Here is a 16,204-nt window from a genome sequence, read left to right as displayed (position 1 = left end):
GAAGAGGTAACAGAGAGAGTAGACAATGGTAACGCAGTAGATGTCATTTATCTAGATTTTCAAAAAGGTCTTCGCTAAGGTACCCCATAATAGACTGATGAACAAGGTCAGAGAATGTGGAGTCAGGGGACAAGTAGCAGAATGGATAGCTAGCTGGCTTCAAGGCAGAAAGCAGAGAGTAGGGGTAAAGGGTAGCTATTCACAGTGGCAGAAGGTGGGTAGTGGTGTTCCACAAGGATCGGTGCTGGGACCACTGGTGTGCACAATTTAAATTAATGATTTAGACTTTAGAATCAAAAACACAATTTCTAAATTTACAGATGACACCAAATTGGGGGGGGGGATAGTCAATACTGAGGAGTACTGCCACAAATTGCAGGAGGACATTAATAAACTTGCAGAATGGGCATATAATTGTCAAATGAAGTTCAACACAGACAAATGTGAGGTATTACATTTTGGTAGGAAGAATAGGAAGATCACTTATTACTTGGAGGGTGCGAATCTAGGTGGGGTAGAGGAACAACGGGATCTGTGAGCACAAATACACAAATCACAAAAAATGCGACACAGGTCTCTTCTCTTGAAAAATGAAGGCTGAGTGGTGACCTAATAAGGTCTTTAAAATTATGAAAGGTTTTGATAGAGTGGATACAGAGGGAATGTTTCAACTTGTAGGGAAGAGCATAACTAGGGGCCATCAATAAAAGATAGTCACCAAGAAATCCAATAGGAAATTCAGAGGAAATGTCTTTACCCAGGGAGTGGTGAGAATGTCACTGCAGCGGTTCAAGGCGGCAGCTCACCACCTTCTCATGGGCAATTAGGGATGGGCAAGAAATGCTGGCCTTGCCAGCGATGCCAACATTCCGTGAATGATTTTTTTTTTATTTTTTTAAAAAGAGCCTTACAGTAATGCAGAGTTGTATTACATTAATATAGCGATAAAATTAAAAATCCAAAACTAAAATATAAAAATTACTTTTTGTCTCAACTTCTCATCTATATACTTCACTTACCAATTTTTAACTCATTTCTTGCTAAACTTACTGGTTTTCCTGTGACTCAAGTGATTCTCCATTGTCAAAAGCTTTTGAGACATGACGTGTGGAGAGTGTAGCATGCTTGGGAGGAACAGGTGACTTTGGACCTATGGCTCCCAAAGCTTTCCACCACTGGGGGTTTTCACTCGCCTCCCGTCCAGGACAGTTGTAAACTAATTGAGGGAGATTGATTAGCCAACAACTATTATTGTACCAAGATGGTAGAATGAAAGAGATGGGCCTGGGGGCCTTTTTTTGGGTCGAACAATTCCTATGTCCCTAAACTAGGGAACACCTTGGTTTACAAAAATCAAATCAGTTTGACGGTTTTGAAACCTGAATTTTTAAGCAGAGATGCATCAACAACAACTTGCATTTATACGGCGCCTTTAATGTAGTAAAATGCATGTTAATCTTGCATGCTTCCATGTCAAGTGACAATATTATGACTATTTTGCCATGTCCTAGTAATCAGCGGCCTTAACATATTGCACATCAAGCAGCATAAAACAATGCATGCTTTGCCTCACCAGTGAGGAACATCACAGGGGATCGCTGGTACTATCGAGGATTGAGCTGGTCGAGTCCAAATAAAAGTGCGTTTTTAAAAGAGAGATTTTTAACCAATTTTAATACTAGGGCAGGGATAAAAGGAAATCATCACTGCATGACTAATATAAAAGCCGATCTTGTTTAAAACAACTGGTCAGACCACAGCCGTAACAAAGGAGTTCTTGAAACGCTGTGAATTCCATCTATGCTATTTATGAAGCAGGCAATAGTGACCACTAGTGGGGTGGGTTCATTGCCCTGGCCCTGAAGCAGAAATTGATTATTTCAATCAAGAGTTCACTAGAGGCCAGGAACTTGCCATGTACAAAAACCTGAAGCGCAATTTCTCCTCAAACAACTTTACTGCACATTTGGATGAATTGTAATGTCATCTAATCAGTAGGATCCCACATTCAGCTATTCCTTTTAGCCAACCTGTGTTTTTATTTTAAACTTACATGACACCTTTTCTTTAAATTCTGTTAACTTAAGGAACAGTTTGTTTTAAAAGTCACTCCAGAAGGCAAAAATGCATGTCCAATTCCCTAAACCTCTTCACCTCTGCCTCCTCCTTTAAGATACTCCTTAAAACCTACCTTTGACCAAGCTGTCCAAATGTCTCCTTATGTGGCTTGGTGTCAAATTTTTGTTTGAAAAAAAAGTCGCTCCAGTGATGCACCTTGAGACATTTTACGTTAAAGGCACTATACAAATGCAAGTAGTTGTTGTTTTGTGCACACATTTCCACTTTTCAAATTCAGTCACTGTAAACACCACCCCCGTCCCAGCTAATGGTTTTGGGTGTGCGGTTCCTTCAACAAGCTGCGCAGCCCATTCAAAATTTCCACGCATGTGCAGTTTTTCCCCATTTAAAAGCCGCTGAGCAGCCTGCGCGGGACCTCCAGAACAGGAACACTGCGGCACCCCTCCCGGAAGGAGATACTGCCAGTCACATGCAGGTTTCCAGCCCATCCTCTTGATGGGATGACAGAGAGGTAAAAATAAAGAGGGGGGAAAAATATCCTGGATAAAAGAAATGCCCCACAAATTCAACAACTATAAAAGGAAAGCAAAGCAATCAAGTTCAGCATATTGGAGATCATAGAATCATGCAGCACAGAAGGAGGCCATTCGGTCCATCGTGCCTGTGCCGGTTCTTTGAAAGAGCTATCCAATTAATCCCACTACCCCCCTGCTCTTTCCCCATAGCCCTGGAAATTTTTTCCTTCAAGTATTTATCCAATTCCCTTTTGAGAGTTACTACTGAATCTGCTTCCACTGCCCTTTCAGGCAGTGCATTCCAGATCGTAACAACTCGCCGCGTAAAGAAAATTCTCCTCGGCTCCCCTCTGGTTCTTTTTCCAAATATCTTAGATCTGTGTTCTCTGGTTACTGACCCTCCTGCCACTGGAAACAGTTTCTCCCTATCTACTCTATCAAAACCCTTCATAATTTTGAACACCTTGATTAAATCTCTCCATAACCTTCTCTGCTCCAAGGAGAACAATCACAGCTTCTCTAGTCTCTCCACTGAAACCGAAAATGATTTTATATGCAAGCAAATTTTTTGAAAAACCCACAGATATAGCTTACTCCAGAAATATTACTGAAGCCAATTGATTTAAACCAGATACTCTTGGGTCCTCTGGGTTTTGTAATGACGAGCTCTCATTTAAACAATACAGACACAGCTCTCCCCAACTAGCTTCAAGGAAGGGCAATTTCTCCTCAACTCCCCTCTGGTCCTTGTGCCAATTATCTTGTCAGAACTTGTGTAATTTATTAATTGAACTAATTTTGAAATATCTCACTTATGTTCTTAAACCCAAGACTTTTAGCAATTATATCAGCCAGTGACAGGTTAACAACACATTTATCGAGCACTTGCCTGAAATGCCTCTGCTCATTCCTCTACTCATTAAGCAGGCAATAGATCACTGCTTTAACAATTTACGAATAATCTCTGATGGGAGATTTAGAATTTGATTGTGAATGTAGACATTAAACATCATCACTTTGTAACAACTAAGTTAACTTGAATTAGAAGTTCTGCATAATGTTATTAATGTGTGGTGAGTTTTAATCATATTGCACCAAACAATTGAGTGCAATTTATTCATTGAACTAATTTTGAAATATCTCGCTTATGTTCTTGAACCCAAGTCTTTTAGCAATTATATACGAGCCAGCGACAGGCAATGCTCCTGCTAAGCTGTGCACGTGCGCTGCCATGCAGCCACCTGCAAGCTCCCATGCAGGCCGCTCACCGGCTTTTACATTGTGAATACCGCACACGTGCTGAAATTTAAAGGGACCGCGCATTGAAAGAAACAGGCTGCGCTGAACAAAGCGCAGTTTACAGGAAACAGTGGGCTCCGACCCTTGGCCTTCTGACTCAGAGGCGAGAGTGCTACCCACTGAGCCACAGCTGGCACTCAACATTTCTTCTTATAAGTGCACGTTGCAAGTTTAATGGATGATAGCACAGAGCTCATGGATTCCACACCGACTACTCATTATTTAAAGGCAGACTATTCCCAATGATCAGCTAAACCGAAGTTTTACTCACTGAAGTAACCCATCCGCTGGACCGCCTTCTAAAACATCGGAGATTATAATGGAGGTTTCACCATTCTCGAAGTTGGGGTTATCTCTCCCTCCAGACACCGCTATACCAAACCCCCTCTTTGAGTCCTAAATAATTGGGGAGGGGGAAAAAAAAATTAGAATGTTTTGCAAAACATTTAACTGTATTTAAAAAAGCACACTTATAATTAGTACAAAAACTGCTCCAAAGACAAACCTTAAAAAATCTGCAAAATTCAGGTGCTTTACCTACGAGGCAATTGAAGAATCATTCCAGACAGACATCGGATTTTTTTTGGATTTTTTTAAAACCTAAACAGGTAACTACTGGTGTTACCGAAGATTAATCAAATGGGACGGCTATGGATTTCTCTTTAGTTACTGGACACAGTTAAATGAATATACTCAATTGGAAGCGATCTCACTCACAGTTCGATTGCCCCTTTGATATGAGCAGATCTTGCAACGGGACTGTGGGGCTTTATAGGTGAGAGTTGGAGGTGGCAAGGAACGTCAGCTTGCAACTTCACAGATAATGAAGCAGTCCGTGCCAGCATGCAGCACAACCTGGACAACATTCAGGATTGGGCTGATAAGTGGCAAGTAAAATTCACGCCACTAAGCGCCATCTGCAATGACTATCTCCAACAAGAGTCTAACCACCTCCCCTTGACATTCAATAGCATTACCATTATCGAATTCGCCACCATCAACATCCTGGAGGTCACTATTGACTAGATACTTATCTGGCCGGTCCAGTTAAGTTCTGTGGCAACAAGAGCAGGTCAGAGGCTGGCTATTCTGCAGTGAATGGCTCACCTCATGACTCCCCAAAGCCTTTCCATCATCTATGGAGGCACAAGTCAGGAGTGTGATGGAATACTCTCCACTTGCCTGGATGAGTGCAGCTCAAACAAGACTCAAGAAGCTCGACACCATCCAAGACAAAGCAGCCCGATTGATTGGCACCTCATCCACCACCTTAAAAATTCACTCCCTCCCCGGCGTACTGTGGCTGCAGTGTGCATCATCTACAAGATGCACTGCAGCAACTCGCCAAGGCTTCTTCGGCAGCACCTCTACCACCTAGGAGGACAAGGACAGCAAGCGCGTAGGAACACCACCACCAAGTCACACACTGTCCTGACTTGGAAATATCGCATTCCTTCATTGTCGCTGGGTCAAAAATCCTGGAACTCCCCAACAGCACTGTGGAAGTCCCTTCACCACACGGACGGCAGCGGTTCAAGGCAGCAGCTCACCACCACCTTCTCCAGGGCAATTAGGGATGGGCAATAAATGCTGGCCTTGCTAGCGACACCCACTAAAAAAGTTTAAATAATGTAACACAGGAGAGCCATGGTTAGGCGTCTGCAAGGTGGAGGGTGGTTGCATTGATACATAAACGGCTGATTGCAAAGAGACACCCTTGGAAGGAGACAGCTGTTGGAAAGAATGCAGCCGAGGGTGATGGAAATGTAACGTGTTAGAATGCCTCCATTAATTTCTGTAACTGACCTCATCCTAAGGGTTTGAATCAGGATGTGTAAAACTGAAGCCAGTGACAGGGGACATGAAAGGGAGATTAGGTAATGCTAAAATATAACAGGATTGGATAAAAAAAACTATATTACATAAAAGTTGCTGGGAGAGAGACCACAGAATTCTATCGGCCTACAATTTCATTGCTAGCGCATGTGGATGCTCCGGTAAAAACCTCAAAATTTTCCCCCCATAAGTGCATGTTTAATTATTGTCAATAGTATTTATCATATACCCTGTACTTAATAACCTGTGATTATCTACCTGTTTATTTTGAGGGGCAACATAAGAACATCCATCTTCTAACATTGGCAGTAAAGAATGTTAACATTTATCTGCCTTGCATATGATGTTCCTTATTCTTTTGAAAGAGATTCAACCTCCGCATAAAAATAGGATATTACCATTGATCAATGTGACAACTCCGATATATAGTTGGTGGGTGGGCAAGCGGGAGAGCGGGCGAGAGAGAGAGAGATGAATGAGTGGGAGCACGCGCGCGCGCACTGGAGAGAGGGAGGGAGAGATGCTGCTTGTGGAATAGCAGCAATATCCCATGTGTATTACAAAAGCAAAATACTGCGGATTCTGGAAATCTAAAATCGAAACGGAAAATGCTGGAAATGCTCAGCAGGGATGGGGGAGGGGAAGAAAGAATAAAAGGGAAGGTCTGTGATAGGGTGGAAGGCAGGAGAGATTAAATGACAAAAGGGATGATGGCGCAAAGTGATGGTAATGGGACAAGTAAAGAAACAAAAGATGGGTCTAGAGGAGGTGTAAATGGGAATAGCAGAATCATCAGCAACAACTGCTGTTCGAAAAAATTGGAGCAGTGGTTATGATCTGAAATTGTTGAACTCCGTGTCGAGTCCGGAAGGCTGTAAAGTTCCTAATCGAAAGATGAGGTGCTGTTCCTCGAGCTTCATTGGAACAGTGTAGGAGGCTGCGGACAGAGTGGGAGTGGGGCGGAGAATTAAAATGACAGACAACCCGAAGCTCGGGGTCACTCTTGGACTGACACAATAAGCAGTTCTAAAGGCAGTGCAACAGCATTCATAAAACCACACCAGAGTTTGAATTCCTGTAATCTTATTTTTTTTTACATGTCCCATAAGAACAGAAGGAGGCCATTCAGTCCCTTGAGCCTGTTCCACCATTCAATTAGGTCATGGCTGATCTAGATCACATCCTGTCCCCGTATAGTGAAAGAAAAATGAAACTCTTACTTTTTGTAAAGTCACAGTAAACTGCTCCCATATGACCTCCTCCATGACTGTGGCCTGTGGAAAAACAATGACACTCTTAGAACTAGCATAGGTACAAAGTATTACAAAGTAGTTACAGCACAGAACAGGCCATTCGACCCAAATGGTCCATGCTCCACACGAACCTCCTATCACCCCTCTTCATCTCGCCCTATAAGCATATCCTTCTATTCCTTTCTCCCTCATGTGTTTATCTAGCTTCCCCTTAAATGCATCTGTGCTATTCACCTCAACCACTCCTTGTGGTAGCAAGTTCCACATTCTCACCACTCTCTGGGTAAAGAAGTTTCTCCTGAATTCCCTATTGGATTTATTAGTGACTCTCATTTATAGCCCCTAGTTTTGTTCTCCCCCACAAGTGCAAACATTTTCTCTACATCTATTCTATCAAACCCTTTCATAATCTTGAAGACCTCCATCAGGTCACCCCTCAGTCTTCTCTTTTCCAGAGAAAAGAGCCCCAGCCTGTTCAATCTTTCCTGATAAGTATAACCTCTCAGTTCTAGTATCATTCTAGTAAATATTTTTTGCACCTTGATATCCTTTTTACAATATGGAGACCAGAACTGTGCAGAATACTCCAAGTGTGGTCTAACCAAGGTTCTATACAAGTTTAACATAACTTCGCTGCTGTTCAATTCTATCTCTCTAGAAATAAACCCCAGTGCTTGCTTTTTTTTTTAAAAAAAAGGCCTTATTAACCTGCGTCGCTTTTAATGACTTGTGTATCTGTACCCCCAGATCCTCCTGCTCCTCTACCCTATTTAGAGGGTTGTTTTCCAAGGAGTATCTGGCCTCCTTATTCTTCCTACCAAAATGCATTACCTTGCACTTTTATCTACATAAAGGCACTCCTTATTCCACAATTGATAAAGGCTCTGTCCAAACATAGCACTGAGCATTACTGAACCAGGGTCCATGCTGTTCCGTCACTGGTCTTTTCTAAGTTAGCTGATTTTAGCAAACCCGAGCTGTGCGGTGATGGCGAAACATTTTAAGTGGAAACAGGTGGGGTTTTTTTTGGGTTAGCCCAGTTACTCCTACGTGCTTGGTTATAGAGTGGCATGGACAGAAACCTGCAGGGATAATACCTGCCTGCACCTTTGAGCACAGCGCTGCACAGAAAAACAACCTTAGTAACGAAAGCCAGAATGGGGATTTTCCGTCCCCATTAAAAATAACCCTCAAGGTTCTAACACTGAGATACTGGTCCCAATCAATGTTCCCTCTAAGCTGTGCAGCCGTGTGGCGCTCTGAAGATCCCGCACAGCCGGTGAGCCGGCTTTTAAATAGAAAACTGCATGCAATTTTGAATGGCCCGCACAGCCCCAAAAAAAGAGGGAACATTGTGCTGCCATCTCAGAATACTGCTAAGCACAAGCACTGAAAACACAAACCCAACAGTACCCTTAAATCTCAAAGAAGATTAAATTTCTTGTAAAGAATCTGTATGAATCGCACACCAGAGACTTGAGTGCATAATCCAGTTGACACTCCCAGGGCAGTACTGAGGGAGTGCTGCACTGTTGGAGGTGCCGTCTTTCGGATGATACGTTAAACCGAGGCCCTGTTTGCTCGCTCAGGTGGACGTAAAAGATCCCATGGCTACTATTTGAAGAGCTGGAGAGTTCTCCCCGGTGTCCTGGCCAATATTTATCTCTCAACCAACATCACTAAATTAAATGATCTGGTCATTATCACACTGCTGTTTGTGGGAGCTTGCTGTGCGCAAATTGAGCTGCCACGTTTCCTACATTACAACAGTGACTATGCTTCAAAAAGTACTTCATTGGCTGTAAAGCGCTTTGGGATGTCCGAGGTCATGAATGATGCTGCGTATAAGTGCAAGTTCAGCCTTTATTTAAAAGGAGTTTTAAATTTTAAAAATACATAGAGATTTGCCCGCTGAGCACCAGTTCTCAGACCAGGCTGTCTCGCCTAGACAAATCCCATCTGCCAGGTTGAAACCTACTCTAATATAGCATCATGTTTTCAGAGGGGGGAATCCATGAATTAAATTGGTTTAGCTGCTGATGAAAGAAAACATTAAAGCTGCATATGCCAGAAATCTGAACCAAAACAGTAAAATGCTGGAAACACACCGGTCAGTCAGCACCTGTGGAGAGAAAAGAGGGGTTAATAATTTGGGCAGCGCCCTTCTTCAGAGTTAAATAGAAATTTACAGCACAGAAACAAGCCATTCAGCTCAACTGGTCTGTGCCGGTGTTTATGCTCCACACGAGCCTCCTCCCACAATACTTCATCTCACCTATCAGCATATCCTTCTATTCCTTTCTCCCTCATATACTTATCTAGCTTCCCCTTAAATGTATCTATACTATTCGCTTCAACTACTCCATGTGGTAGCGAGTTCCACATTCTCACCACTCTCTGGGTAAAGAAATCTCTCCTGAATTACCTACTGGATTTATTAGTGACTATCTGATATTGACAGCCCCGAGCTTTGGACACCCCCACAATTGGAACCTGCTTGTAGATGCTGGCTGACCCAGTGCATATTTTCAGCATTTCCCCCCCCCCCCCCCTGCGTGGTTTAAGAACATCTTAGCATTTCCACACAAAGCAGCTACAAGTAAATGCATTGCAATTCTGGCCAGCAAATGAATGGGCTCCCTGATGCATGGCTACACAGCAACAAAGCATATTCATAAATACCACCTCCCCCCCCTTACTGTGTGGAACTTTGTGTAACGCTGTAGCTGAATGATTGGGGGGAAAAAAACAACAAGCACAATACAGTTGCCTTGCTTAGAGGGAAGTTAAAAATAAATTAAACTTTTAAACTTCAGGTATCAAATATAAAATTGGCCAAGTCTGTGTAAACTTTATATAAAATTTTTTGAAAGCCTTAATTCTTACAACTCTTTCCACTGGCAAGAGGGTTGGTAACCAGAGGACACAGGTTTAAGATAATTGGCAAAAGAACCAGAGGGGAGATGAAGAGAATTTTTTAATGCAGCGAGTTATTGTGATCGGGAATGCACTGCCTGAAAGGGCGGTGGAAGTAGATTCAATAGTAACTTTCAAAAGGGAATTGGATAAATACTTGTAAAGGAAAATCTTAGAGCTATGGGAATAGAGCAGGGGATTGGGACTAATTGGACAGCTCTTTCAAAGAGATGGCACAGGCACGATGGGACGAATGGCCACCTTCTGTGCTGTCTGATTCTATGATAATTCTGCAATCCATCAGGTATAAATTAGTTTACAATTTGACAATCATGACATGCACACCGGTTTTTTTTTTTTTTTTTTTTTTTTTTTTAAGTGCTGCGTACATATTTTCAGCTATTAAGAATTACTTGACTAACAGTGTTGCATCATGCATATGGTTTCAGTTAGTGTCGAAGGAAATTGGTTGCCATCACAACAATTAATCTCTTAATTGGGCATCATTGTGCCAGTTTAAACTGCAGTAGAAGACGATAGTTAGCCAGAATTTTCAACTAACGGGTGACGGAAACTTTGGACCATTATAGGATGGAAAGAAACAAACTACAGACAGACAGTGACAAAAAAGTTTACTTTTTTAAAGTTTGAAAATGAAAAAAGACAAGAGACTCACAAATCCACTGTAAAGCCTGAATGAATGCAACACATGGGCCCATTTTCTTTGCAATGCCAGAATGGACTTCATACTGAGATGCAGTGCTGCACTGTAGCAATCACCTACAGCTAGTCAGTCCCAGCACCGGGAATCATCCATTTCCAGAATTCATCAAGCCAGATTATATAACCTTAATACACTGCTGCCCTACATGTAGCACAAATCCTGCTAGTTGCAATTGTACTGCGGAGGCAAAACAGCCCATTCAGGACACAAGTCAGTCACAGAACCTTGGCCACAACACTGAATTTAGTGCATTATTACACCGTACATACTAAGTAGGGGCTATGCTGTACAATGATGGCAAAAAAATAATGCTAATCACCTCCGATCTTAAAAATGAATAGTAGATCCATATTCTACTGGCCATTCAACTTAAAATGGAACTTGCCCCTTTTTTTTTTTAAATATAATTATAATGGATTTAAAAAAAGAAAATCTCAAGAGTATTAATGAATGGATTAAGCAAGTGAACTGTAGAATGAGCCAGAGATCTAATATTAACTGTTCACTGCCCACTTGGTCGAATCAGGTATGTAACACTCAGAAATTGCTTTTTTCAAGTTTAGAGCTAATTTCCATAAACATTCTCTTCAACAAGAACATAAGAAATAGGAGGAGTAGGCCATTCAGCCCCTCGAGCCTGCTCCTCCATTCAATAAGATCACGACTGATCTACATGAACTCCACTTTCCCGCCCTATACCCATATCCCTCGATTCCCTTATCGTCCAAAAATCTAGCGATCTCAGTCTTGAATATACTCAACGACTGGAATTCGCTACCCCGCCCCCCCCCCCCCGCGAAGAGGGCTGTGGATGCTCAAAGATTCACAACCCTCAGTGAAGAAAGTTCTCATCTCAGTCCTAAATGGCCGACCCCTTATTCAGAGACTGTAACCCCCCCACCCACCCCAGTTTTTTTTAAAAACTTGCATTTTTTTTTTTTTTTTTTTTTTTTTTGAAGTGCCCAGTTCAAACAGGACTTAAAAATACATATGCAATAGCAAAATACTGCGGATGCTGGAAATCTGAAATAACAACAGAAAATGCTGGAAATACTCAGCAGGCCAGGCAGCATCCGTGGAGAGAGAAACAGAGTTAACGTTTCAGGTCTGGGACCCTTCATCAGAACTGGAAAAAGCTGGAGATGTAACAGATATTAAGCGTGTACTTCTTGCAATTTAATATACTGTATTTGCTGCTCACGATGCGGTCTCCTCTACATTGGGGAGACCAAACGCAGATTGGGCGACCGCTTTGCGGAGCACCTCCTTTCAGTCCGTAAGGGTGACCCTGAGCTTCCGGTCGCCTGTCACTTTAATTCACCGCTTCACTCCCACTCTGATCTCTCTGTCCTCGGCCTATTACATTGTTCCAATGAAGCTCAACGTAAGCTCGAGGAACAGCACCTCATCTTTCGATTAGGCACTTTGCAGCCTTCCGGACTCAATATCGAGTTCAACAATTTCAGATAATTATCCCTGCCCCCATTTTTCATGCAGTATGATTTTTGCCATTCCCATTTGCAACATTTTATCTTTCCTGCCTCTTACAAAAGCACAGGGTGTTCTTTCTATTCCTTCCTCTCCTCCTAAACCCTCCCCCCCAGGGGGGGGGGGGAGAAAGGAGGCCCAGAACAAGGGGGAAGAACCTTAAAATTAGAGCTAGGCCATTAAAGGGTGTGTCAAGAAGCACTTCACACAATAGGTAATGGAAATCTGGAACTTCATCCCTTTCTTCCCCCCCCACCCACAAAAAAGCTGTTGAGGCTGGGGGTCAATTTAAAATGGAGGAGATCGATAGGTTTTTGTTAGGCAAAGGGTATTAAGGTATACAGAATCAAGGCGGGATGGAATTATGATACAGATCAGCCATGATCTAACTGAATGGCAGAACAGGTTCAAGGGCTGAATGGCCTCCTCCTGCTCCTACCTATGTAAATATAGAATATAATGAGGCCGCACTCAATTAAGTCAATCACGATAGCCCACATATTTCCAACCATTCTTTCAGCCACCCCTACAAACCATCTTTGCATTTCTGCATAAATTACATATCAAGATGCTGTGCCTGGCTCAAGCTAGCCAGTCTTCATTAAACATTCTGGAAAACATGAGCAACCGGAATTTAAAAACAAAACATGTAGCTCCAAGGATTTTGTCAAACTAGAAAACCTATGGCCAAAAAAATGCATCATGTACTGAAATTTTAAGTCACTTTAGGTTTCCTTGGTTGGAGTTTTAATGTTGGACTAGCAAAAATTGAGAGCCAGAGTGTACAGACATTACCATAAAAATCACTACACATTTGGTACTTTTATAGCAAGCAGTACAATATCACTAAAATTGGTGTACAAGTCTCTGTTTTTATGGCTTGTTGATTTGAGACCAAGGCCTAGAAATTCAGTTAGGGGCGCCCAGCTCGCCTGGGCGCCGGAATTACCGCTACGCGCGGAGCCACTTGCGCCAGCGGGATATTCAGTTTCAGCGCCCCAAGTGGAAGCCGGCCGCTAAACAAGGGTTTCAGCGCCCCGCTTGGGGCGCTGAAACTGAATATCGGCGTGCAAAGTGCCGCAGCGCCACCCGCTGCGGCACAGCAGCCTGCGGTACTGCAGGCCTTCCTCTCACTCTTAAGGGGGAGGTGCCTGCAACAGCGCGATCCCCGCTCGCGAGTGCCGGCAAATGAGCCCGGCACCAAGGAGAAGTGCCGGGCTCTCTGGAAACAGCCGGCAATGCCGTGGGGGGGGGGGGGGGGGGGGTGTAGGAGGCCGGGGACGGAGGTGCGGGCAGGCGGCCGCCGAAAAAGCGGCCGGCCGCACCTCCACCTTAACTCGCCCCACTACCGGCACAGGTAGGCCCCCGTGTACAGCGACCGGCGCGGGGGAGGCGGCAGCAACCAAATATGGCCAGCGGGGCGCTGCGCACACCGATGACGTCATCGGTGGCGGCGCAGCGCTACTGGCTAACGCCGCCATTAGCGCCCCGCTAAATATCGCGGTAGGTTTGCACAGTGGCGCAAAAGCCCTCTTTGGGCGCAAACTGGTGGCGCAGGCCACTGAATTTTTAGCCCAAAGATTGTTGCACCAGACTTTTAAATTAAATATTTAAAGAGCAATGGAAGGGGAAGATGAACTACTTTCAACGTAAAGTGATCCCCTGAAAAATGCTGTTCTTTAAGTGGACACATACACATTTATACTAATGCTTCATAGCATAATCCTCAATAGATTGAATATGACAAAAAAACATTTAAAGCAAAAAAAAGGACTCCGTGTTCTTGAAAGGCTACACAAAACTTGGATGAACTAATAATGACACTAATTTTCCGATCCAAGCACATTTGAAACCCATTAAAATCACTATGGCAGGGTGTTTCTGGGCCACAGATGCGTCAGAGATGAACTATTCCTTACGCCATCAATAAACGCCAACTGCCGATAACGAAATTACATGTTTCACCTCAACTACTGAACTCAAAATGTTAATTATAATGTTGCATTTTTTTCCAAATAAGACACGAGTTACTTTATCTTACAAGTGTCTGCCTAATACACGTCTAAGTGAAACATAGGCGGTGAACCGAGCTGCTTTTCTATTGGTTTTATGCGTGGTGATGGTGTCACCAGCAGCAGCCCGAAACTAAACCTGCAAGATTCCCTGAGGTCAACCATCAGGAAGACATAGCAGGAACACTGGTTAGGCCTCAAAGCCTTGGAGAGGGTGCAGAGGAGATTTACCAGAATAGTACCAGGGAAGAAAGACTTCAGTTACATGCAAAGACTGGAGAAACTGAGGTAGTTCTGCTTGGAGCAGAGAAGGTTAAGGGGAGATTTAATAGGTGTTCAAAATCATGAAGGGGTTTGAGAAGAGCAAATAAGGAGAAACTGTTTCCAATGGCAGAAGGGCTGCCAACCAGACGACGTAGATTTAAGGTAATCGGCAAAAAACAGGCTATATGAGGAAACAAAATTTACGCAGCGAGTTATGATGATCTAGAATGCACTGCCTGAAAGGGCGGTGGAAGCAGATTCAGTAGTAATTTTAAGAACATAATTAGGAGCAGGAGTAGGCCATATGGCCCCTCGAACCTGGAATGCTATTCAATAAGATCATGGCTGATCATCTACCGCAACTCCACTTTCCCGCCCTATCCCTCAATTCCCCTAGAGTCCAAAAATCTATCGATCTCAGCCTTGAACATAGTCAACGACTCCGCATCCACAGCCCTTTCAGGTAGAGAATTCCAAAGATTCACAACCCTGAGTTTCAAAAGGGAATTGGATAAATACGCGAAGGGAAAAAAATTGCAGAGCTGTGGGGAAAGAGCAGGGGCAGTGGGACTAATTGGATAGATCTTTCAAAGAGCCAGCACAGGCATGATGGGCCAAATGGCCTCCTTCTGTGCTGCGTCATTCTTTGATTCTAGGAGGGGAGAAAATTTGAGGAAGAAAAAAAAAGTATCGTCTAAAAACTAAGCAAAGAATGAACACATCTCCAACAGTTTTTAAACCGTACTCGAGTTACTGCAAGTCAACTACAATATCCAGTAGCCTTTGAAGCATTAGCTAATGCAAAAAGAAATGTAACAAACAATCTATTGAAAACATGTTGAAACAGTTCCTGTCATTTACTCTGCCCAAGGGTTTTAAAGTAAACATTAATTTAAAAAAGGAACCAAGGTTGCAATCTGGTACATTTTTTGTGGGTTTGCTTAGTTCTTGGGAGGAACAGCGTACTCAATTTGCATTCCCTCCCCACTCTCCAACTTCCCCACCCCCGTTTAGTTTTAGAAAAGCCACATATCCCCGTCGAAACAAAATGAAAAAGAGTCTTGTGATAAACTGCTGCACAAAGACATCATCAGAATGAATCTCATTCTTGAGAGCACAAGTGAAGCCTTCCAAACGAGTCACCAGTTGGACAAAGCACCTCAGTTTTTGGAAGACCAACATTTGTTCATAGAATCTGAGGCAGCTAGCCAAAGCTGTCTGGAGTCCTATTCGATTCACTGATTGTATTATTAGCCATATTTGTATTATTAGCCACATTATTTTTTTTTAAAGTTATGCAGCCAATTTTATTTTACATATTTTATGCAGACAATATTTTGACATATCTTACCTTAATAAAACAATTCAGTATACTCAACAAATAAGATTCCAGAAAAATTCAGCCACAGATCTCATTCAGATGTTGTGTTCTAAAGTCTTTAAATGATACATTACCCCAAAATAGAACCCCAAAATAGAACAACTTATATTTATAGAGCACCTTTAACATAATAAAATGTCCTAAGGCACTTTACAGGAGCGAGATCAAAAACAAAATGGACACCGAGCCGTATAAAATGAAGTTAGGGCAGATGACCAAAAGCTTGGTCAAAGAGGTAGGCTTCAAGGAGCATCTTAAGAGGAAAGTAGAAAAAAGTGGGGAGGTTTCGGGAGGGAATCCCAGAGCTTAGGACCTAGGCAGCTGAAGACACAGCCGCCAATGGTGAAGCGATTTTTTTAAAAAGGGGATGCGCAAGAACATTAAGAATTAGGAGCAGGAGGCCATTCGGCCCTTCGAACCTGCTCCGCCATTCAATA

The 16,204-nt window shown here is 43.0% G+C and overlaps 1 protein-coding gene across 5 annotated transcripts in view; it reads right to left on the bottom strand.

The window, feature by feature from the left end:
• tjp2a (tight junction protein 2a (zona occludens 2)) overlaps nt 1-16,204 on the bottom strand; it is a 155,719-nt gene that overhangs the window by 73,429 nt on the left and 66,086 nt on the right. For 4 of the 5 annotated variants that reach the window (XM_085992208.1, XM_085992224.1, XM_085992200.1 and 1 more), the window contains exons 2-3: nt 6,950-7,003; nt 4,165-4,289 (exon numbers count right to left, since the gene is read on the bottom strand). In XM_085992208.1, coding sequence (XP_085848334.1) covers nt 4,165-4,289; nt 6,950-6,994 — 170 coding nt within the window. In that variant the 5' untranslated portion in view covers nt 6,995-7,003. Of the gene's footprint in view, nt 1-4,164; nt 4,290-6,949; nt 7,004-10,574; nt 11,027-16,204 lie in introns of those variants that run through there. The other variant, XM_085992234.1, reaches the window with a different exon arrangement.

The sequence above is a fragment of the Somniosus microcephalus genome, chromosome 1 (genome assembly GCF_052327205.1).
Source record: "Somniosus microcephalus isolate GS21.2 chromosome 1, FLI_Smic_1.0, whole genome shotgun sequence".
In the NCBI taxonomy this organism is placed as follows: Eukaryota; Metazoa; Chordata; class Chondrichthyes; order Squaliformes; family Somniosidae; genus Somniosus; species Somniosus microcephalus.
This window is presented reverse-complemented; position numbering and strand designations above follow the sequence as displayed.